At 39.1% G+C, this 24,596-nt stretch overlaps 1 protein-coding gene across 1 annotated transcript in view; it reads right to left on the bottom strand.

The window, feature by feature from the left end:
• Nucleotides 1–24,596, bottom strand: part of PRKN (parkin RBR E3 ubiquitin protein ligase) — a 1,301,937-nt gene that overhangs the window by 1,028,856 nt on the left and 248,485 nt on the right. Inside the window, exon 2 of the mRNA XM_028103346.2 lies at nucleotides 16,378–16,541. Coding sequence (XP_027959147.1) covers nucleotides 16,378–16,541 — 164 coding nt within the window. The remainder of the gene's footprint in view (nucleotides 1–16,377; nucleotides 16,542–24,596) is intronic.

Here is a 24,596-nt window from a genome sequence, read left to right as displayed (position 1 = left end):
GCCTACTGCTTCAGGTCTCAGCTCAAATATCACCACCAAAGAGAGGCCTTTCCTCAATTTCTTAAATATAAGGTAGTATCACCAGTCTTGGGTTGATTTTCTGTTCTTCTAAGCACTTACAATGATCCAAAATGGACCACTATCATTCGTTTTGCCGTTAGGAACGAGTTTGGTTGTATGTAGCAAAACACTGCCACCAGAAGCATAACCGAATTGGGATTTCTTTTTCACGGGTGAAAAGACATCTAGACAAAAGCTGTCCCGGGCTGGACGCAGGCTCCATGACGCCATCAGGTACCAGGTTCCTTACATCCTTCTGCTCTGTCCTTTTTAACACGCACCATTCATCTTCATGATGCCCTGACAAAAATATTTAATTGCCTTTTAGTGCTCATGGGATGTCGGCTCCATGAGAACAGAGACCTTGCCTGTCTCCTCCACCACTGGAAGAATCACAAGTCATGTGTTAACAGCTCAATCCATATTCGTTTGATTATTACAAACCAATGAACCAGGAATTCAGAAGTCCTACAGTTAGGGGCCACCCTTCATCCTGGTGGTCACACACAACAGCTATCCCTACCCCTTCACTACCCTACAGATTCTACCCTGGGTCTCTCCTCAGAGCCCTTCCTTCATGCCCTTCTTTGCTGTCACTGCCGGAGCTCAGACGTTAGCACTTCTCAGCCTGCAGTGCTCTCCTAAGTGCCTGGGCACCCACTTCTCACTCCTCCTCCCACTATATCACACCTTCCGTACAAACTGTTGGCATAATTCCCCAAACAGAACATTCTCTGAGGGGCGCCTGGGTGGCTCAGTCAGTTAAGTGTCCGACTCTTGATTTTGGCTCAGATCATGATCTCAGAGTCCTGGGATGGAGCCTCTTGTCAGGCTTCGCACTCGGTAGGGAATCTGCTTCAGATTCTCTCTCCCACTCCTTTGGCCCCTCCCCCTGCTCATGTGCTCGTTCTTTCTCTCTCTCAAAATAAATAGATACTTATTTTTTTTTTTTTAAAAGAATACTCCCTGAGAGCAGGAGCCCACCTGTCCTGTTTCCGATTGCTCTCCCACAACTGCGCACCAGGTGCGCATGCTGTAGACATGAATGTCAGGGGACATTCGTTACAAGGATCAGATACCTACACTTCTGAGTACTATGTTCCAGGCACCTTAGCACTTGACCCCAGTCCACCCTCATCATGATACTGCCTTTCTTGTTCTTCCTTTTCCATTGCAATTCATCACAGCACATAACTACAGTTCTAAACTGGTTCAGACCTTAGTGTCTTCTCATACTTTATCTCTGCATAAAATGCCTTTCTCCCTTTTTACTATAGGACACTTGTCTAGATATCTCTTACGTCTCAGTTTCTGATCCTCCACAGCCTAGCCGCCTTCCCTGCCAAGTCAAGGCAGAGAAAACTGTTCTGTCCATCCAGGGGCACTTTACCAGCAGTGATAACGACAATGACAGGCTAGAGTGCTTTCAAGGGGCCAGCACTTTGTAAGTCCTTTCCATGCACAAACTCATTTAATATTCCTAACGACCCTCCAAGGTAGGCGATGTCTTTTTCTCATTTTAGGAGAAGAAATTGAGCCATAGAGAGGTTAACTAGGGCTCTAAAGTGGGCAAAACTAATAAAGGACAGCCTGCATTCAAAGCCACATGGTCAGTAACCTCTGAAACCCATGTGCTGTGACCTACTTGTATATCTGTCACCAGGTTGTAAGGTTGTTGTGAGCAGGGTCCATGTCTTACTGGTGCCACATATGGGTTCTCAATGAAAGAGTGTTAAATGAATAGAATTTTTTAAAAAAATCAGTTGTACAAATGCAGAAGGAGAAAACTGGCTAAAATGTAGACTAGTGATGAAGAGCTAGTGGTGTAATACTAACTGTGTGGCCACAGAAGCCACATCACTGATCCTACGATGAAGTACGGCCATGTTACGAGCAAGCCGCACTAAGGGACAGGCGCAGGCTTCTTCCAGCATGCATCAGGTCAGTTCCAGAGTCTCAGGCCCTCTCCGCTGCTCAAAAATGGCCAAAAGGAGCTTGTCCAAGATGTAGGTAAAATCAAATAGAAGTGAAGACAGAAGGAGAAAGAATTTCTAGGCATAACAACTACCCTCAAACACAAAGGTTTTGTAAACAAAGGTTTCTTATGATTGAAACAGGCAACAAGTCCAAAGATGGAAGAACAAAGAGACAAGACAAGGGAGTCCAGTGTTGGGCCGAACCAGCCCATACCTACACCTAGGAACAGATTTGGAGCATCTTTCCCAACTCTGTACTCAGCATTATCATGTGAGTACTATCAAAAAGATCAGGGTGGAAGGGTTCACACCACAGAAATGCCAGAGCTACCACCAGACCTTTTTATTCTGGAGAGCCATTTTACTGACAGACCACTGCACTTAACCTATTAGTGTTGCTGAAAAAATCCAGGATGTTGCTTTGTACAGGGCGGGTAGTGATTAAGATGCTGGAGAGGGTGAGACATAGAAATTATAAGGAGAATATAAATCATGAATACACAGATACATTTAATGAGAGGCCAGAATGTGATGTAGAAACAGTTGTCAGTCCCTTGTGCTTGTTTTCTTTTTTTTTATTTTTCTAGAATCTATAAAAATACTATTTATAGATAAAACTCAAATATTCAGAGAAGTAGTTTGATACTTAGCATTCTTCCCATCAGTCTCTTGTGTCAAAAATAATAAATAAAACCAAAATAATACAAAAACTAAAGATAATGCAATACTTTTGAATAGGAGATAGACCATTACAACATTTTTCTACCCGAGGCAAAAGTTGAAAATACCAAGTCAAACAGCAAACCCTCAAAGATTCTCAACAAACTTATTGTATTTTTCAAAGTCTAATACAAAATCTAGAGGTGTGTTTTCCAGTCAAACCAAGCCTTAGAAGTAATTAGTGAATTTATTGCTATTTTCAAACAATAATATTCCTTGATATTTGTTTACTATAAACATTTTTTTAAACTTTCAATGACATGTTTTTAATAAATTGAAATCAATCATTAGAAGAATTTCCCACTTTATCATTAACTAATTTAGTCTTTTAATGGCTCATATACTCTTTTACAGTAAGTGGAACAGATTATTTTAAAAATTGCTTGCTGGCAGTGAATAGGATTGAAAAATTGATATACAATTTTATATATATATTTTTAAGACCATGGTAAAGGTAAAAGACAGATGAAATCAACAATTATATACAACATTATATGACATAAGCAATATACGAAGACTGACATGTGAGAAACCAACTTTTTCCTTTTAAAGCACTCAAAAAAGATACCAACACAAAAAGATACTAATTTAATCAGCAGGAACCATACCACTACCTTTAAATGGACTACAAAATAATAGATTATGTAAATTTAGCATTTCCATTCTGCTTTTAAATTACAGAGGTGACAAATGAATCACTGAAGTAGGCATGTGTAGAAATGTGTTTTCTCTTTAGAGTGCCTCCTAACCCCCTTGTCCTCTATTTTAAATTTGAGTGACTCACAGACTCTTAGGAGCAATCTTGAATAAACGGATTTTGAATAGTAAGTACTCTAGTAAAATTGCTCCCAGAATAAATGGTGTGTCCAGATATATTCAGCACACTAAAGAAAAAGGTAAACTCCATTAGAATAGGTTACGCTGTAAGATAAAAATTTATCATAAGACTTAAATCGAAGGAGCTCCCACGAGTAAGACATACTGAGGTCTGACATTCTGAGGTTATCCCAAGTATGAAATAGGAAATCTGGCATGGAGTAAATTTGTTCTCTTTTGGAGAGATTTAAAAGAAAATAAATTTCAGGATGAATCAATTGCACACTGGAAATAAAAGGTTTTTCTTTGTTTCTGAGACTTATTCATCAAACGAAACTAATAATAATTAAATTTTGCTTATTCATCAGTCTTTTGTAGGTATCGTTTCATTTAAAACTCAAAAATAACCCTAAAAAATACAGGCACTATTACTATTTCCATTTTACAGATGAGAAAAATAGAGGCGGAAACATTTAAAAGACTTTCCCATCCCAGAAAGTCTGACTTTAGAGTGATTCATATCCACTTCATTAGAACTGTGGACTAGAAAGTCAAATAGAATTCTAAGTAAATGACTTCACCCAGCATCTGACATTCTTGAAATTTTAACTTCTCTGTTACATATGGCAATAAGCATGTGTTGGAGACAATACCATAAAATTCTCCTGTAATATATATATCAGTCATTTAGACTTCCACAGACAAGCATGCAACTCAATTCTGCTCAAAATGAGAATAAACCAAGGGGCAAAACAGGTAAACCAAGGCAGTGGGTATTATCTACTTTTGCGGTTCTGAGGTTCTTAGTGTCCAAGTTTTAAATAACAATAGAACTATCTTAGTAAGTTGTTGTTTTTATTTTCTCTCCTTTCAGAACGATGTTGTGACGAATTATGCATAAATGGAATGCAAACACACAGACCCATTTCCCTTTGAAATATTTAAGGATGTAAAAATGAACAGAAACTATCCTTGGCAAAACCTGTACTGAGCTTTCAAAAGCCCACCCATTTGAACCAAAGTCTGTGATGTACTCCGAAACATAGACATCAGTTGGTTCTCACATTCCTCACTTCTCCCTCTAATGTCAGAATGCTTTATCAATTTAAAAAGCACAGCTCTGTGCCATTAATTAGGTTATATATTAAATGACATAGGAGTGGGCACTTCTGAATTCAAACTGACCAGATCCAACAACAGGGGAGGAAACATTCGATGGTAAAATAAAATCCAATGACAGAATAAAACCCTCAAATACAATTACACAAATGCACCCACAAAATTTACCATTTTCTTCCCATGAACAGCATTCCCCAAAAGAATGTATGCTTGTCTGTGTAAAGACACATATGCATAAAATGCTGTCTTTTAAAAATCCACAAATCAATGAGACTATAACACTACGGACACCAAGTTAATAATCATGAGTTTGCACCACAAACCAGGGAAGCTTGAGGTTTTGCTTCCATTCCAATGGGTTTGTGTACCCTCTGTTTTAGCTCATGGCCAAAGAATGCTGTCTTAGCACATCCTCCATGGCCTCAGAAAGGCTTGTATGGCCACACCCACTTACCCAAAGGTAATTTCATTTAATTCCACTTCTACTGTTAAGTGGTTTATGAGAATTGTGTTCTTATCAATATTAAACCTAATAATTGGAGGGAAAAAATTAATATATTAAAACAGGAAAGTAAAACTCTCCTGGTCCCATTCAATGTTGTTTCCTCTGTCTCATGGGCATCACTGAAAGTATAACTAAAATAAATTATTTTATTACACATTTAACTTGATTTCCCATTTAATTCATACCTAAAGAAAATAAAAGGGGGGTGCCTGGGTGGCTCAGTTGGCTAAGCAACTGTCTTCGGCTCAGGTCATGATCTCAGGGTCCTGGGATCGAGCCCCGCATCGGGCTCCCTACTTGGCGGGAAGCCTGCTTCTCTCTCTCCCACTCCCCCTGCTTGTGTTCCCTCTCTCACTGTCTCTTTCTCTGTCAAAAAAAAAAAAAAAAAAAACTTAAAAAAAAAAAAGAAAAGAAAAGGGAGCAGAGCAAATATTTACCAATGTTAAGCTATAAATTAAAATTAACTAAAGCTATAGATCAAGTCCACCCACAAAGAGAAAATGAGGAATATATAGTCTCATGTTTATCCGTCAATAAGTAAGTTTTAAAGAGCTTTTTCATTTAAAATTTTTCATTGTTCTCTGATAATAATCCCAGGCCCGTTACAATTACACGGCAAGAACAAATAAGGAAAAGGTAGAATCTGGGTGAGCAAACTTTTGGTTTAAAAGCTTTAAGGTGAGGGGTGACTTGGGTGGCTCAGTGGGTTGAGCACCCGACTCCTGATTTTACCTCAGGTCATAATCTCAGGGAGCTGGGATGGAGCCCTGTGTCAGGCTCTACGCTCAGTGGGGAGTCGGCTTGAGATTCTCTCTATCCCTCTGCTCCTCCCCCGCCTCAACTCACACAGGAGCTCTCTCTCTCTAAAATAAATTAAATCTTTAAAAAAAAGGAAGCTTTAAGGTGAATGGTATAGGCACAAATTCTTGTTTCTTCTAAAGGATACTTCCTTCGCTGAAGGATAATGACTGTATCAAATTCTTAAAACACAACTGGGTCAACTGCATGATGGAATCTGAGTCCAATAAACAGAGACAACAGAATTGACTATTTGAAACGAGGACTTCAGTGAATAGTAATAAAATTTCACATTGTGTACTCGTTCTTCCACTTGTCAAGTTTCCTACGAGACCCGGTTTTTCCCTTATATACTCTAATAAAATGCATCCTATGTTAAGATTTAGGGGATTGGTTTGCTGCAGAGTTTTACTCCCTCACATATCATCTATCTTGGAAAATGAGCACAATAAGGACAATGGAAACATCTTTGAAAGGCATGAGCCTATTAAATAAACCCACAGACTCTATCTTCAGCCTCTTATAAGCTAAAAGAATCTCAACTTTTTTTTTCTTCAAGTCTGAGTTTATTCATGGCAATCCTCAAAGATGTTTTATAAGTCCACAGGGGCACACAAATGTCAAGACTTACTTTCAACAGAAAAATAACATTTCTGAGGGTACTGAAATATGCAAAAAATTAGTAATTCAGAGATTTTTTTCCAAATGACACATATAAACAGCAGACAGAAGCAGGTTAAATAAGGGACTTCTGGGAATGAGACCTTGCTCTGTACGGATTACCATCCTTTGATTCTGGACTCTAACAGTTCGCAGGACTTAACAGCCACCATAATAATGCACCAGTACTTTGAAGGAACTCAAGAGGGGATCTACATTTACTTAAATGCATGAAGCCAGCAGAACGTTCCATTAGCAAGACAACCCTTTGGAAAAAAATGTTTGCATTATTCCTGAAGTGTTTGCAGGTCTCATGTACACAACTGTACTTTTACATACAAAGAAATCACTGCGGAGTATAATGGTATGTAAACTGGCTCCATTTTTGTCTTAAAATCAGAGGGAAAAAAAAGAATTTTAAATAAAACATCTTGGCCATTTATATTGTCATTTGCAGAATTCTTCTTTTATATAAAAACAAAAAAAACATCATGGTGAAAGTGCGTTCTGTATTCTAATTTAATCTAGCTTCTGTCTCGCATTCAAGAGAGAAAGTTAAAAAATTAAATACAATTTAGTTTATAAATGAAACTATTTCATCCCAAAATTCCTTCTATAACATAAATGTAAAATACCAATAAAAGAGGAGCAATTTTTCTAAGTGAATGTTTCCTCTAACCATCATAACCACAATGGTTACATAAGATGCTCATTTTTTTCCTAAAACTATAGTGCATGACTCTCAAATCCATTTGGAAAATGTGTATAGCTAGAGTACACATTATTAAAAACTTTATTTTTGTTTCTCTTAATATTTTGTGAGAGCTTTAAAAATAAATACTAATCATGTCCGTTCAAGCCTATAAGGTACTAATGATTCTATTCAAGAATTCAAGAAAGATGTCTTAATACTTCTACAAGTATTATGTTGTATTGGCCTTATACTTTTAGTGTGAATTAGTCTTTAAATGTCTCTAAGAATCAGTTAAACGATCTACTAGTTTCTCACATTGAAAATCACTTATTAAGAAGTAGTGCCCCATTAAAATAGATGCAAATAACAAGCTTCTTTATTTTCTATAGACAGAGATCATTTCTATTCCTCTGTGGAAGATGGTAGAACTTGTTTGTTTTGTTTTAATTAAATTTTATCTTAAGGTATTTATAAGTTCAAATGTAGTTGTAAGAAATAATACAGAGAGATCCTAGGTTTCCTTTGCCTAGTTTCCCAAAGGTAACATCTTACAAAACTATAATATGACACAATTGTACTATCAGCATTGATACAGTCAAGGTGCAAAACATCCACCACCACAGGGCCCCCTGCCGTCCTGCTGTCCTTTTACCATCACACTCTTCCCTCCTGCTCCCATCCCCTCCTCCACTCATCTGTCCTCCATCTCTATAATTTTGTCATTTCAAGAATGTCATATAAATGGAATTTTCAGCATGTGACCCTTTTGGGATTGGCTTTTTTTTCATTTCACATAATTCCCTTGAGATTCATGCAAAATGCTGTGTATTATCAATTGTTAGTGCCTTTTGCAGTTGAGTAGGATATGGATGTACCAGAGTTGGTTGACTCATTTACCACTGAAGAACATCAGGGTTATTCCCGTTTTTCTCTAATGTGAATGAAGCTGCTATAAACACTCATGTCCTAGGCTTTGTGTGACCACAAGTCTTCATTCCCGAGATAAATAACCAAGAGTGTGACTACCGTGTTGCAGGGCAGGTGTATGTTTAGTATTTAAGAAACTGTCAGACTCTCCTCCAGAGTGACTGTACCATTTTCTATTCCCACCAGCAATATATGAGTGACCCAATATTTCCATAGCCTCACGAGCATTCAGAGTCATCACCATTTTATACTTTACTCTTAGCTATTTTAGTGGTTGCTCTAGCTATTACTGTATCAGTGATAACTTACCACACAAGTTACGTTTTACAGCTTCAAGTGAAGTATAAAAACCTTACTCCCTTTATGTCACTTTACGTCCATTTATAATATATTTGTCTTAAATATTTCCTCTTCTAACATTTAGAACCACATCAGATATCGTTACAAGTCCTTACAACCCTCAAACATAATTTAGAAAACTCAAGAGAAGGAAAGTCTGTGTATTCAGCCATACTTTGGCTTACTGTGTTCTTTCTTCCTTTCTAATGTTCCAAAGTTCCTCCTTTTTCATTTCCCTTCTTTGATCCTTCTTTTAGGGAAGTTTGATGACAATATATCTTAGTTTTTTTTTTTTTTTTTCCATCTGAAAATACATCAATTTCTTCTTCATTTCTGAAAGATCTTTTCTCTGGGTATACGTTTCCAGCTTGACACTTCTTTTCTGTCAGCACTTGAAAAATGTGCCACTTTCTTCCAGCCTTCATGGTTTCTGATGAGAAATCCACTGGCATTGAAATTGCTTTTCCATTTTGCATAAGATGTACAGTCATACATCATTTTATTTGTTTTGCTTTACTGCACTTCATGGATATTGCATTTTTTTTTGCACTTTGAAGGTTCAAGACTTCAGTGGAGGAAGTAGATGCAGATGTGATGGAAACACTAGAGAACTAGAATTAGACCTGGAGCCTGAAGATGGGACTGAATTGCTACAATCTCACAACAGACACTTATGGATGAAGAGTTGCTTCTTACAAGGGAGCAAAGAAAGCAGTTTCATGGGATAGAATCTAGCTGGTGAAGATGTGTGGAGATTGTTGAAATGACGACACAGGATTGTCAATATGACATAAGTTTAGTTGATAAAACAGGGTCAGGGTTTGAGAGCAGTGACCAAAGTTGAAAGAAGTTCTGTGGATAAAATGCTAACAAACAGCATCACAAGCTACAGAGGCATTGTGAAAGATTCCATTGGTGTCTGATTTTGAGAAACTGCCACAGCCAACCCAAGCTCCAGCAACCACCACTCTGATGAGTCAGCAGCTATCATCACTGAGGCAAGACCCTCTACCAGCAAAAAAGATTATGACTTACTGAAAGCTCAGATAACAGTTAGTATTTTTTAGCAATCAAGTATTTTTTTAATTGAGGTATATATATTGGGTTTTTCTAGACGTAATGCTATTGCACACTTAATAGACTACAGTATAGTGAAACCATAACTTTATATGCAGTGGGAAACCAAAAAAGTCCATTTGACTTTATTGTCATATCAGCTTTACTGTGGCAGTCTGAAGAAGAACCTGCAACATCTCTGGCTATGCCTGTACATTTTCTCTAGCTGCTTTCAAGATTTTTTTTTTCCTTGTCTTTAGTTTCTAGAAGTTTAATTGTGATGTGTGTATTGCTTTGACTATGTCAAAATTCTGGATTCCTTCAGCTTCCTGAATTTGCAGTTTGATGTTACTTGTAGTAACTGGGAAATTTTCAGCCATTATTTCTTTGAGTACTTTTAGTTCCTCCTTCTTTTATCCTCTCCTTCCAGGACTCTGATGACACAATTTTGAAATGCTCTTTTATAGACCCACATATTTCTGTAACTTGCTCTTTTCTTCCTTCCTTCCTTCCTTTCCTCTTTCCTTCCTTTTTCTTTCTTCTTTCCCTCCTTCCTTTCTTACTTTCTTCCTTTTCTTCCTCCCTTCTTTTGTCTATTTTCTCTGTTCAAATTGCACAATTTCTACTGTTCTGTCTTCCAGTTCACTGGCTTTTTCCTCTATCCCCTCCATTCTTCTGTTGAGCCCATTCAGTGAGCTTTTTATTTGTTGTTGTATTTTTCAATTCTATAATTTCCATTTATTCTTCTTTATATCCTTTATTTCTTTTCTCAGACTTATTTTTTCATTTATTTCAAGCATGTTTGTAATTGCTTATCGAAGCATTTTTATCATGGCTGTTTAAAATATCAGATAAATTCTAACATCTGTCATCTCAATATTAGCATCTACTGATAGTCTTCTCACAGAGTTGGAGATCTTTCTGATTCTTAATGGTTTTCCTTTGAAACCTGAGCATTTTCTCCGTATGTTATGAGACACTGGATCTTATTTAAACCTTCTCCTTTACCTGGCTTTTTCTGACACTATTACTGCAGGAAAAGGGGATAACCACCTCATTATTGCCAGTGGAAACAGAAGTCCAGGTCTCCATTCATTATCTGGTGAAATGGGGACTCCTCATCATTGCTGGGTGGAAGTCATGTTCCGGCACCACACGTGATCTCCACTGGCACTGTGGTAACAGTGGCTCTGTTACCACTTAGCAACAGTGAAAATCCCAACTCACCTCTACGACCCTTGTGTTTACCATGCCAGCAGGGAGGGAGAGGTATAGCTTATTATTGTCAGGGGGGTAGGTGTGTAAGACACTCATTATAGCCTCACAAGGGAGGTAATCTAGACTCTCCATCACTCTTTGTGACTGTTGGTGGGGATGAGGGTAGGGCCACAGTTTTTAAATAATTTGGCTTCTCAGGGTCATTTATTTGTCTTTGATATTTACAACCTAAGCTCGTGAAGTCTAAATGTCTCTGGTCTTCCAAACTCAGATCATGTCATTATCATAAAGCTTAGTTGGAAGAACAGGAGTAATAAACTGATGCCCTATAATATTTACTACAAGAATAATCTATTTTATGAAATGATGATTTCCAAATGTGTATCTACATTTTAAACATCATAATATTGAGTATTTAAAGGAATTTATGAACATCCACCTGGGTGAATTTTTTTATAAAACAAATATTTCTATGTAAAATAAGACATTTTATTACCTATTTTGCAAGTATAATTGGTTATTACAAAAAGAATACAAATAGAATAACATTCCTATAACATTAATTAACTATAACAAGGTTTCTCATTTCCTGGCTGTGATGGTTAATTTTATGTGTTAACTTGACTGGGCCATGGGGTGCCCAGGCATTTGGTCAAACATAAGTCTAGGTGTGCATGTGAGGGTGTTTGGGGTGAGATTAATATTTGAATTGGTAGACTGAGTGAAGCGGACAGCTCTCCCCAATATGGGTAGGCCCTATCTAATCAGTTGAAGGCCTGGGGAGAAAAATTTTAAAAAAGGCTGACTCTCTCATAAACAAGAGAGAATTTCATTTTCTCAGTGCCCTTCTAGTAAGGACATTGTTTGAGGGTTTGTTTGTTTTTTTTTTCCTGCCTTTGGACTTGACCTGAAACATTAGCTCTTCCTGGGTCTCAAGGCTGTGAGCCTTCAGACTGAAACTGTGCCATCCCCTTTCCTGATTTAATCCTTCAGGCTGAGACCAAACTAAGGTTGCAGACTGCAGGTCTTGGGACTTGTCAGCCTCCATAATTATGTGAGTCAATTCCTTATAATAAATCTATCTATGTATCTATCTGTCTATCCTAGATAGATAGATAGATAGATAGATAGATAGATAGATAGATAGATAGATAGAATTGATAGATTAAAAAAATGATGGCTGGATGAATGGATGGATGGATGGAGGGATGGATGGATTAATCCATCCTACTGGTCTGTTCCTTTGGAGACTCTAATACACTGGCTAATAAACCTATATTGATACTAATGATATTAATACAGCTCATGTGAATACAATGAATTCTGCTCAAACAAAATCTTAGATAAATTCTCAAGTTCCTGTCATTGTAAGTTAATCTAATGACACAGTTCATACATTTTGAATTGTACAACTACTTTAGAATATTATTTTCCATGTATAATTTTGAATAATAAATTCAAAATCATATACAGGTGATTTCAGAAATTTTTGATATGGAGCATGTTAGATTTGGGATTAGGAAAATGAGAGACATATCATTTGAATGGGACCTGAATATTCTGTTGCAAGAGCTGACAAGAACTCTTTCTAAAGAAAAATACCAAGCAACTATGCATACTACGTCAAAGATTAGTTTTATTTCACATACTTGTAGGTATAAGGAAAATAATAAAAGCATGCACAGAAATATTGTTTATGAAGTAGGAAAAATTGTACAACTCTTTACAGTTTGCTTATAACAAACATAGTATGTGGCAAATAATCACTTTACAAAAATATATTTTGAAAGCAATAATACCATGATGAATCTAGGAATCTTTGCTGAACACTATGGCTATAGGTTTCTTTTTTTTTTTTTTTTGAAGATTTTATTTATTTATTTTAAAGAGAGAGACACAGAGAGAGAGGGAACACAAGCAGGGGGTGGGAGAGGGAGAAGCAGGCTTTCCACAAACAGAGAACCTGATGTGGGGCTCGATCCCAGGAGGCCCCAGGATCATAACCTGAGCTGAAGGCAGATGCTTAATGACTGAGCCACTCAGGCGCCCCTATAGGTTTCTATTTTTACTACAATTGTCAAGAGGAAGTATAAAGTCTTTTTAAGCTTGCTAAATTCAAATTCTATTCTTTTTTTTTTTTTTTTTTTGTAGAGAGAGAGTGCACGCAAGTACATGCCAGGTGGGGGACAGAGGAGAGGGAGGGAGAATCCCAAGCAGGCTCTACACCCAGCGTGGAGTCTGAGGCAGGGCTCAATCTCATGACCCTGAGATCATGACCTGAGCTGAAATCAAGAGTCAAATGCTTAACCAATGAGCCACCCAGGCGCCACTCAAATTCCACTATTCTTAAGGTAAGTAAAACCTGTACATGTAAGGGTCAAAAATTCATTTACAAACTCTAGAGAGTTCTTTTTAATTAAACTAAAATTTAATTTAATTTAACTAAAAGTATACATTTTACTTAAAATGTATAAATACTACATACATATACATTCACACACACAGACACAAATATATACAGATATATTTGCCCCAGTCAAATATGTATCCTATTGTCATTCCTTAACTCTTTAATTTATTGCAGATATCCTCATCATAATTCATGATGGAAAGTAGTCTTGTATTATTTAAAGTGATCTCTTAGAGTCTGCAGTTGTCCCTTATAATGGTGATGATATTCACAGTGATGAGGATGCTAATAAGTGCTAACATTTACATAGTGTTTACTATATGTCACACTCTGTTCTAAGAGCTTTACATAAATTAACTAATTTAGTCCTCACAAAATTCCAATGAGATAGGTACTAGTATTATTCCCACTTTACAAACGAGCCAACTGAAATACAGGGAGGCCACATTGTCTAAGTATGTAAGATACATTTAAAAAAATTGTTTTGCCTTAATTTCTAGTATTAAAAGTAGGTATTCCCTAAATACTTGAGAGTTATGATATAAACACTCTATAGTATAATCCATGCACTTAGAAATGAAGATAATATAACTTTGCTGACAAGCTGAGCCTCCTCATTATAGTCCACAGCTCACGCTGAACCCAACGCTCTGGCTTTCACCACCCGCAACCCTGTCCTGGAGTCATCACTATGGTCATCAAGTCCAAAGGCTCTTTTCTTCTCATCCTCCCCCATCTTTTCACAGCGGGTATACTTCTTCACCAGTAATTTTCTTTTCCAAAATATCCTCCAACACATCAGTTGGATGGATGATGCCTCCTTCACTGGCTTCTCCCCTCGCTGCCTAAAAGACCGGCTCATGCCTCTGTCCTCTGCCCCTTGGGCAGTCACATCTAACCCAATAGCTGTAATATTTAGCTCTAGGTAGCTCGTCCTTAAATATGAAGTGAGCCCCTAAGCGTCACAGCTAAGTTATCAAACGCCTGCTAGACATCCCCATATAGATTTCCCTTGGCATCTACTTATCATGCAGGTTAAGTTCCTCATCCTTCCTACAACCAGACTGGATCTCCAGACTCCCATTTCCTTTGACAGCACCCTATTTCCATGCATGAAGCCTCTGCAAGACACAGCTTTAAGCTCCCTTCCTGCCTAGTCTTCAACATCTCTTCTAGCTTCTAGAAGAACAGGGACCCATGCTTTCCAGAAAGCACACTCCATGCTCATTCTCCATCTATGGAATCCTACTCCAGTTTCAATTCATCCACAAAGTCTTGGTGACTTCTACTCAGATGTGTTTTCTCCACCTTTAAAATCTTGTACTGCTGACATTTCAGTTTCCATATCATGCTTCTCATGTTTGACATTCTTACGTTGGACCACATGAAATTGCTGATAGTTTTATGCCATATGGTTCAACCTAATACTTCTGTTGCTTTTAGGGCCCCTAAAGAAAGAGTCACCACAAAAGCAGGAATGAGTTTCCCCTTTCTTTGTGAGCCCCTGGGAAGCCCAGAACATTGGAAGTGTGTGTCAAAATAAAAAGAATCTAAATCAATATATATCTTACACATACATGTTTGTCAAATGAACCATCTATAGCAATTAGTTTAACCTATCAGCTTGAACAGTAAAGGTGAAGAGGATTAGAACCTGAAACTTCAAAACTCCTGGTAACATAAAATATTTTGGTTCAAGGAGCTGTTTTAAAGTCATTTATTTGTGAAGGGAACATTCTTGGATTTAGAGGTTGGCAGGTACACGAAGAAGCTTTTTAGTTGACTGAAATAAAAAAAAAAAAGCGAAACACTTTTTAGCACAGGCACTTCCCTTATAAAAACAAACTGCCTAAAAGCAAAGCACAGCAGTTTGTGCTCAATGAGCAGGTGCCTCCAGCCATCAGCAAAGACACGCTGGAGCAGGAGGGGGACGATTTGCATTTCTACAGCTTCCTTTGTATATCCCAATTTCTAGAGCATTTCAGGATGCAGCAGTAAATATCATCAGGAGAAGACACAATGATAGGATGTCAACACCAGAAGGGGTTTCCATGTAGCCACGCTCAGCAGTCCCCCACTGTGCAAAGCAGCGGCCCCCACAAGGCTATAAACAGGAGTGCAATTAATGGGTGCTGGTTAAGGAAGGGGGAACGTGTGCTGAGGGGTCCCTCAGCATCACCTGTACCACCCACAGAACGCATTCACTCCGTCTTTCACACTTTCACAAAGGACTTCAATCCCCATTCGACAGTATTTGCTGACCTCCCCCAACAAATGACAGGTCTCCACCTCCAGGTGAGGGTGCTGTGCATCACTTCCTTCACCAGTTCTCCCCTTCTTGCTACAGAAATCGCCCTTGGCAATGAAACACCCAAATGAAAGGCTAGGAGGCTTCAACAGCCTTAGGAACAGTGTGGTGCTGTAGGAGAGGACAGACGCTGCTCACTCTCTGACGTTTCGGGGGTCTGTTCTAAGGACAATTTTACTGAGGCGTGGAGAAAATAAGCACAGAGGTGCACTTTTGCTACGCTTCCGTCTTCCTCGGCTACCGGCATGGAAACTGGGATTTGGATGGTCTGTTGTGGGCGGGCCCAGAGCCCGGGACCTTCACGAGCGAGCCCCGGAGGCAGACTTGCGACTATCCTCCAGGGGTCACAATTGGGTTACAAATTCCTCACAGCACAGTGACGGAGCAGCCTGATTTGGAACCATTTATTCGAATCCTTCTTCATTAAGATTCAAATGGAATAAGTAAGGTAGAAATTGAACAGACACAGAAATTGTGCCTTGCTGCTCCTGTAGTCAGTAAACATTTATTCACTAAGCCCAGTCTGTGTGTTCTTTCTCTCTCTCTCTCTCCCCCTCACTCACAGTTGTTCTTCCAGTCCTTGCTGCTTGCTGTTTTAATGCATAATTAAGAAGGTCAGAATTAATGAAGCAGTGTGGAGTAAAGTTCAAGGAATCCCCAGGCACTATTTATTCTATCAGATCTCAGGCATGAATGTCAGCCTGGCCGAGTAAGCAGCATAAGCAATGCGGCTGGCTGCATCCCAGGAACAATCCACCGAGGGAGACTCACCTGCACTGTCAAGTCATTCCGAAGCTCCTTCCCTGCGAAAATCACACGCAACTGGTCAGCTGGAACCCCCTGTCGCTTAGCAACCACCTCCTTGAGCTGGAAGATGCTGGTGTCGGAATCGACCTCCACTGGGAAACCATGGCTGGAGTTGAACCTGACAAACACTGACCAAGACATTGGGAGAGAGGGGAGAAAAGTGAGTATTACTCAAAGCTCTGACAGGGCAATAGCAATACTTTTGAACCAAGTTACCGCTCGCCCGCCATTCATTGAATGGCATACGTTTTCTTTCACTTATAACATAAAACTGAATGCAATGGAGCAACGTTTGAAGAAAAACGGAGTTTCCCTGTGGGATTTCCTTTTCTTACATTAGTCAGTGACCCTCAAACACAATCGCATGCTCCCTTTGATGCCTGTCCTGGGAAACAAAGGGCTCAGGGAGAACACTCGGTAGATTGGAACTGTGAGACTCCAAGGAGTTTATGGAAGAGAGTCGGCTCCAGCAGCTTGTATGAATGCCCACTCCCTCCATGGTGCCCCTCTTCATAAATATCGGAGGCGTTATGTTTGCACTCACGGTATAGTGATAGAAACCATTCAAGCTGCATTACTGACTAGAGTGAAGACCCACCCGAGCCCTGGACTTTGGGTGACCCTGCCAAAAGGCTCCACTAGATCTTATGGTGATACTTATTTGCCCTTTCTTTTGAAACTATGGACACCATCTTTCTTATTGGAGCCGCTACCCCCCTCACAATCAAGGCTGGGAGCTGCCGTCTCTGCATGCCTTCTCAACACGGCCGACTGCCATTCTCACTTGTCAATGTCGCCCACACAGGTCCTTTCCTGCCCACGCTTTCTGTCATCACTTCAGTCGATCTTTTCCAGATTCTTGCGCTAGCCTCCCAACTGGAGTCGTGATACGCTCTCTTCACTTCCAAAATGCCCCGCACCGTTCTGCAGAGTCAGCCTTATCAATCCAGAGCTCTGATCATGGCATAGCCCGCGAATCCTTTAAAGTGTCACTGTGTCTGCTGGGGAGAAAAACCCAAGGCCCCTCTCATCTGACACAAACCTATATCCCAGCAGCTCCTCCATCAGTCCCCACATGTGCACTGCTACACTGAATGCTCCCAGAACACTTCTGCACCCATGTCTTCTTCCCCTCTGCCTGTTGAAAGCCTGTTCACCACATGATCCATCTCAGACGTCCCTCCTCCAAGAGGCCTCTCACTATCAGCCCAGTCAAAACCGAGCCCACCTCTTGAGGGCCTCAGGGGGTTGAGCATGACCATCTTACACTCTTTGCCACATTCTGTTCTGGAGGCAGCAGAGCATGGAGGTTACAAGGACACCTCCAGAGTGGGAAGGACCCCTGCACCAGTCCCTGTAGGTCCCTTCGCAGCATAAACAGGTGGGGTAAACGTCTTACCTCTATTGCTTTAACTCTCAGTTCCCTAATCGTCACAATAAAGAAGCCACAGAGGGTGTTCTGTGATGTGTTAAGTAATATTTATAGTGTTTACAACTATCACAGAATTACCTTCAAAAATAATGAATGTTTGTATCTGACTTACATGTTTTGGGTATATATTTATCCTTCTTTAAAAGATTATAAACTCCTTAAGGCGAGCCATTATAGCTTATTTTCTCCTGCATGTCCTTTAAATGTAGCATTATCATGTACTAGTTGTCAATTCGAATATGAGATGGACCACCAAATAATAATTATAATAAAATAATCATTACAATGCCAATAATAATCAAACACTATGTGGCAGAAGTTGCACCTTACATGTGCTATTTTTAAGCTTTCCAATGATCTCGTAAGGTCAGTATTACTATCCTTACCTAAGAGAATAGTAAATGGAGTCCTAGAGAATTGTAATCACTTTTCTAAGGACATCGGCAGCTTTGTAATGGAATCACAACTCAAATTCAGTTCAATCAAACTCTAAACTCCTTTCCATTTCTACTATAACAGGCTGCCTAAAATATTCTCCAAAGAAAAGTCCACATTCCTTTACTTTGTGATAAAAAAGAAACAACAACAGCAAACAGGTTTTCCAACATAATTCAGGTATTCCCTATCCAGGTTAGCAGCAGAAAAATGGGATTAAAAAATAAAAGCTCCAATGAAGAGCTAAGAGCAAAGAATAATGAACAATGGTTATAAGACACAATAAAATAAAAATGATACCAAAATGAGAGCAGGTGCCACAGATGACACAACAAGAGCAAAAACCTGACACAGTTTGCCCAGCACAGAAACACAGTTAGGACAGGAGTATGGACTGGAAATGACAGAAGTGTTCCAAAAAAAAAAAAAAAATTACGGAGGAAAAGGTGCTTTTGATAAACTTTTAAGTAGATGTCATGTGACACCACTGAAGTAGAGGAGAAATAAATGTGTATTGGGAGCCCTTGGGGTATATTCCCAGCATCCTCAGGTCAGAGACCATAAGGCAACCCATTCATCAGACAAGATAGGAGTCAAGTAAGGGGCAAGAAGGGACAGAAGTTCTGGTCCCAGTTCTACACATGATTTCCCAGTAGCGTGAACAGATTTGTTTTTAAAGCAGAATGCCATAGAGGGGTTTATGGGAAGGAACAGCTGGGGACTATACAGAAGTTACTAAAACTAAAAAAAGGAATCAAAATTCCAGCCTGTGCTGAGTTGATGATTTTTCGCCAGGGGTTCCAATTATGGAGATTCCATCTTAAGGACAAGAATTATAAAAATAAGCAAACAAGCCAAACTAAAGGGAAAGAGAGCTACAAAAAACATTCTAGGGAATTCTGTACCACAATTCAAATCATTAGTAGCTAAAGGCCTTTTTCATTCTGTTTAAATAGAAAAATTAAAGTTTTTTAACTTAAGTTTAATTTGGATAAATCATGTCAATACTTTAGAAATGAATACCTTTGAGAAGCAGTTCAGATATACAGTATGGATTGACAATGGAAAAACTGACCAAATGCACAGCAGGTATTAGGCAAACTAAAACATGGTCATGGATAGGAACAAACGTTTTCAAGTGACCAGACCATCAATAATCAAGTGCCATTATGTGGAAAATGACCAGTGCTTAGTGGTAGTAGCGTATTTTGTGGTGGGTCTCTACCTTCTTCTGGCACATGGGAGAAATGCATCAGGTCCCATCGGTTCTGGTCCTGTAACTCCAAGATTCCCAAAAGAGAGGAGCAGAGGAATGCACCCAACTCTCTCCCTCTACTACCTCTTGAAAAGTCACAGGAAGTAGAGTATCTTTAGAGCCAGGAAAAGAGAAATTGGAATCCGTTGTGCCACTTGTTAATTTTATGACTTAGGACAAACTACCTGTCACCTTTTCTTAGCTTCCTTATCTGCTGAATGTGCACAACTCTAAATGCCCCATTACAAGAGATTTGTTGTGATTATGGATGCATCGGGAAATTGTGGGAAGAGTCGCTTGGTACACACTCTGTACTCTTAGTACAGGGGAAGTTTGTACTCCAAAAAACAGTTCCCTAATTTTAGTCACCTAGAAGAGGTAGTGCTAATTAAAGTAGCACCCATCCTTTAATATTGTAACTAAGATAGATTAAATGGGATATGGGTGAATAATAAATAAAGTAGCCTATTTTTCTGGTTTCTGCTCTTCTTCATGATGGACAGAAAAATCCCAGGAACAAAGAGACCAGGATAAAGAACTTCACTTGTCTCCTTTTCTGAGATTTGAATTATAAATTAAAAGTTTGGGAATGCATTGTTTTAATGACACCTATAATAGAATCAGAAATAAATACTGTACCAATTAGTATTATCGATAATGGTAATAATGGTAATAATCAACAATAAATACCATAATGCACTGCTAAGAAAAAAATAATGAGACACATCCACACTCATTTTGATGCCATTCCTAAGCAGTGTTCAGAAGATCCAGATGATAAGAAAGTAACTGAGAAGAAAAAGGGGAAGGAGTCATTGGGTGATGGGTGCTTATGTTTCTCTCAAGGCTATTCTCTTTTCCTGGCCTGACTGCAGGGGGTAGAAATACTTGAGTTACAACTATAGTACTTTCCTATCATTCATCACTCCTAAATCTGTCCAAAGATGATGGTCCTTATAGGATCCGGACTGCCTTGAAAGCAGCCATTCTATTTCCCCCACGGAGAGCAGTCATGGAATTTAGGTGGGGTGAGCCACTCTCTCCCTCCAGTCCAGAGTGGACTCTTATTAATCAGCATAACCTCATCCTCCTTGTCACAGCAATAGGCTCAAGGATGGGCATAAACCAGTCAGTGCCTGGCTTTCCCTTAGTCACAGTGATGGATTCCCTGGAGATCTCAGAAGGGGTGATCTAAGGTGGGCAAATCAAAGAACAGTCCAGATTTGTCAAAGGCTTGACTCAGATGGCATGGAACATCATGTGAGGCCCAGACATTTCTGCTGAGAGAATCAAATAAAAACAGAAGCCAAGATAGATCATTGTCATCAGCATAAAAACAGGCTCAGTGCTTTTGGGGTTAAGACAATTCTTCCTCAAGAAAGAATGCCCTAAGCTCTGCAGGATGTTTGTAGTCTGGTAAACACCAGGAGCACCCCCTGGCAACTGGGTTGACCAGGAAGTACCCCTACATCTCTCTAACTACCCCTTGGGGAGGTAGCTTCTTCTTTACCTTTGAGAAATACCACGAAGACTAGAATCTTCTATTATGAACAGACAGACAAACCTTGTTCTCATGTTCCTCTCCAGGCACTGTCCCACTCCTCTGCACAGAAAACCTTATTGTAGATTTCTTACGGTCCTGCTCGCCACTGATTTACTGTGCATTCTTTTGTGAGCCCACTCTTGAAGACTACTCCTGCTAAAGCAATAAGCTCCATATTTCTAATTCAATGGTTCCATTTCTATTCTTCTCATATTAGACCATTCAGAATTATTCAGTAGACTCTTGTTCTTATAACTGCAACTGCACCATCCTGGTTTCCCCCTACAACACAGGACATGCTTTCTTAGCTTCATCTACTGAGTTCTCTTCCTGTGTTGGACTTACCGATTTTAGAGTGCCCAAGGGTCTACTTAGATTCTCTTCTTTTGTATCTGAGTGTTCTCCCAGGGTTGTATTATCGAAGCTGCATGCAACATAATTCATGTGCAATTCAATATATTTTCATAGGAAATGTTCACTCAACATGATTTTTACTTTATATTCTTCTTCTAAAATCCAACTCTCCCACAACCTTCTACCTCAGCCCATGCTCAGAACAATGTGAGTCCATGGAGTTATCTACCTCTTAGGACCAATTCCTACATACCTCACGCTATAGAGCTATATAAAGTTTCATGTGGAGTTTAATGCAGATATAACAAGTATGACAACTACAGCATCAAGAATGGGGGAATGAAAACGGACCTATTACATTGTAAGCCTTCTACATTTTGGGAGTAAAGTGGTGTAATATCAACAATAAACAGATCGTAAGAAATTCAGAATATACATTATAATTCTTAGAGTAAAAATCCAAGTGAATAAAAATGTTGAGTTAAAAAGTACATAAAAATTACAATGGTATTCTAAAAAATACTGAATCTCCAGAAAGGCAGGAAAAGAGAAACCCAGGAATAAAAACTGAGGAACAAATAGAAAAAAATAAAATGAAATGGTAGAACCAAATTCAACCATATCAATGATTACATTAAGTTTTAATGGAATAAACACTCCAATTAAAAGGCAGAAATTCGGGGCGCCCGGGTGGCTCAGTTGTTAAGTGTCTGCCTTTGGCTCAGGTCATGATCCCAGAGTTCTCGGATCCAGCCCTGCATAGGGCTTCCTGCTCAGCGGGGAGTCTGCCTCTTCCTTGCCCTCTGCCCCTCCCTCCATCTGTGCTTTCTCTCTCACTTGCTCTCTCTCAAATAAATATTTTTTTTAAAAAAAGGCAAAGACTCAGAATGGATAGAACAAAGTAGCTCCAAATATACACAGTCTACAAAAGCTCCATTTTCAATGGAAATATACAAATAGTTTGAAAGTAAATGAACAAAAAAAAAGCTAAGCCAAATAATTATAAGATGGCAGGAATGGCAATATTAATATCACACAGATTCAAAGACAAAATTATTATGAAAACTAAAGATGTATCAGACTATGTTGTGATCACTTCAGACAGAAAGAAGGCCAAAAATCACACTCTGTGCTCGCCTATTCCTTCCCATCTTTGAATGAGGAGAGGTGACATGTACCTCATTTAACCAGACTTGGAGTGTGCAGGTCTCCCTCTGCTCCCAGACTCCAAGGATAGGCAGACAGGAGGGTGAGCCCTTCCTACCCTTCTGAGTAGGTGAGAGACCAGGAGGCTGATCCAACAGCAACCGACAAAGATGTCACACACGGCCTTGAGGCAACCACTATGATTCTTTGACAAAGGAGTACCCACTGGATTTCCTATTGGTCCTTTCTCTCTCTCTCTCTCTCTCTCTCTCTTTCCCCTGTCACACAGTTTTCTTCATTGATTAGTTACACCATTTTCTTCTTTAATTATTTAGCAGAAGTCATGGTATGGGAGGTGGAGAATTGGAGGTAGGAAAAACACAATTAAGAATCTGTATAACAAGGTGTGTGTCTTATTAAGCCTATGACCATGGGCCATGGAACCACCTGCCAGGATTCAAAGCCTAGGTCTGACCCTACGTGACTGTGTAACCAAGTCAACAGTTTCCAAACTTCAGTTTATTCTCTACAACATGAGAGATAATAATAGTGCCTGCCTCATAAATTTGTTGTGAGAATTAAATGAATTGATATATGGAATGTAGAAAAGAGCATAGTATACTATAAGTCTCAACAATTATTAGCTCTTACCTAAGGCCCAATATATGGCTTAAAATTGTGGTTACTATGTCAGCTGGAAGATATTAATATTTTGGGTTACCAAAAAACTACCTTTTATTCTCTTTCAGTAAGAAAGGCTTTTCAGATGGAGTTCTATTTCACTATGCTTTGTGGTACACGGTAATTTATCTAAAGTGACTTTAGGATACAGATAATGACATCTTCTGTTTAGACAGCACTCTCAGTTTTCAAAATGCTTTTACAGACATTATCCCAGTTAATCTCCACAACAGCTCTGAAAGATAATTGGGGCAGCATTTACTATTCCTACTTTAAAAATGAATAGACAGATATACGAGAAGGCAAAGTGGTTTACCCAAAATTTATAAGGAAAAAAGCAGGAACTAGAACCTGTGTCCCTCATCCTCGATCCTTTAGGTCAGTGACGTCCACAGTGGACTATATACTACCCTGAGGATCTAAGAGGGTAATCCTCCCACTTCCTATTCCTCACATACCTTCCTGAAAACTGACATGTCTAAAAACATGTTAATGGCTGAGGCATCATAATAATCTTTTGTCCCACCTTTTCTTCAAAATCAACATAGTCTCACTTTACCAAAGAAATGTATATCATGCACCCTTCCCAAGTTCACTCTGGTACATCACCACAGGGCATCAGAAAAGGACAAATGGAATTAGTGGTGACTGAGAGGCCTCTTTTAACCCTAGGAGAGGTTCACTTCCTACACAGCAGGGCAAGGGTTGACACCAGAAGCAGGGTACTTTTACCCACATGAGGCTATGCAACATGGGTTGTATTGAGTGGTTAGGAATTCAGATACACAGTAAAGAGGGATAAGAGGAATGACAATGTTCATTTAACTGTCCCAGCTCTTCTACTTCCTCAGTATTGCCAAAGAAGTAATTCTTGCTCAGGGAAAGTCTCAGAATAACAGAGTTAAGATAGTGCTTCATAACATGGAAGGTGGAGTGCCTTTATTTCATTTAGGAAATGAACTGCTGTCAAAGTTTCATTCCTTACCTAACCACCCACCCTTCTATCTATTTTATCCATCCATCCACCCACCCACCCATTCAGTCATTCAGCCAGCTAGACAGCTGGTTAGACAACCAGACAGCCACACACCCATTGCAGAGTAAGAATTCGATTATAACAAAATGGTTGCATGGGCCCATTTTGGTTCTGACAAACTAATTCTTATTGGCTGACTATTTGGTAAAGAAAGCTAGTTTTACTAAACATGTCAAAAGGCAAGTGTTTCCATAAATAGAATAACTTATACAGAGCTCCAAGGCTTTGAGAAAAACATATTTAAAGTAAGATAAAAACAATTACTCATAAATATTGCATTAGCAAAGTTGTATTGAAATTA

The sequence above is a fragment of the Eumetopias jubatus genome, unplaced genomic scaffold (assembly GCF_037043125.1).
Source record: "Eumetopias jubatus isolate StellerSeaLion01/CBP00866 unplaced genomic scaffold, mEumJub1_p1.0 scaffold_6, whole genome shotgun sequence".
Classification (NCBI taxonomy): domain Eukaryota; kingdom Metazoa; phylum Chordata; class Mammalia; order Carnivora; family Otariidae; genus Eumetopias; species Eumetopias jubatus.
This window is presented reverse-complemented; position numbering and strand designations above follow the sequence as displayed.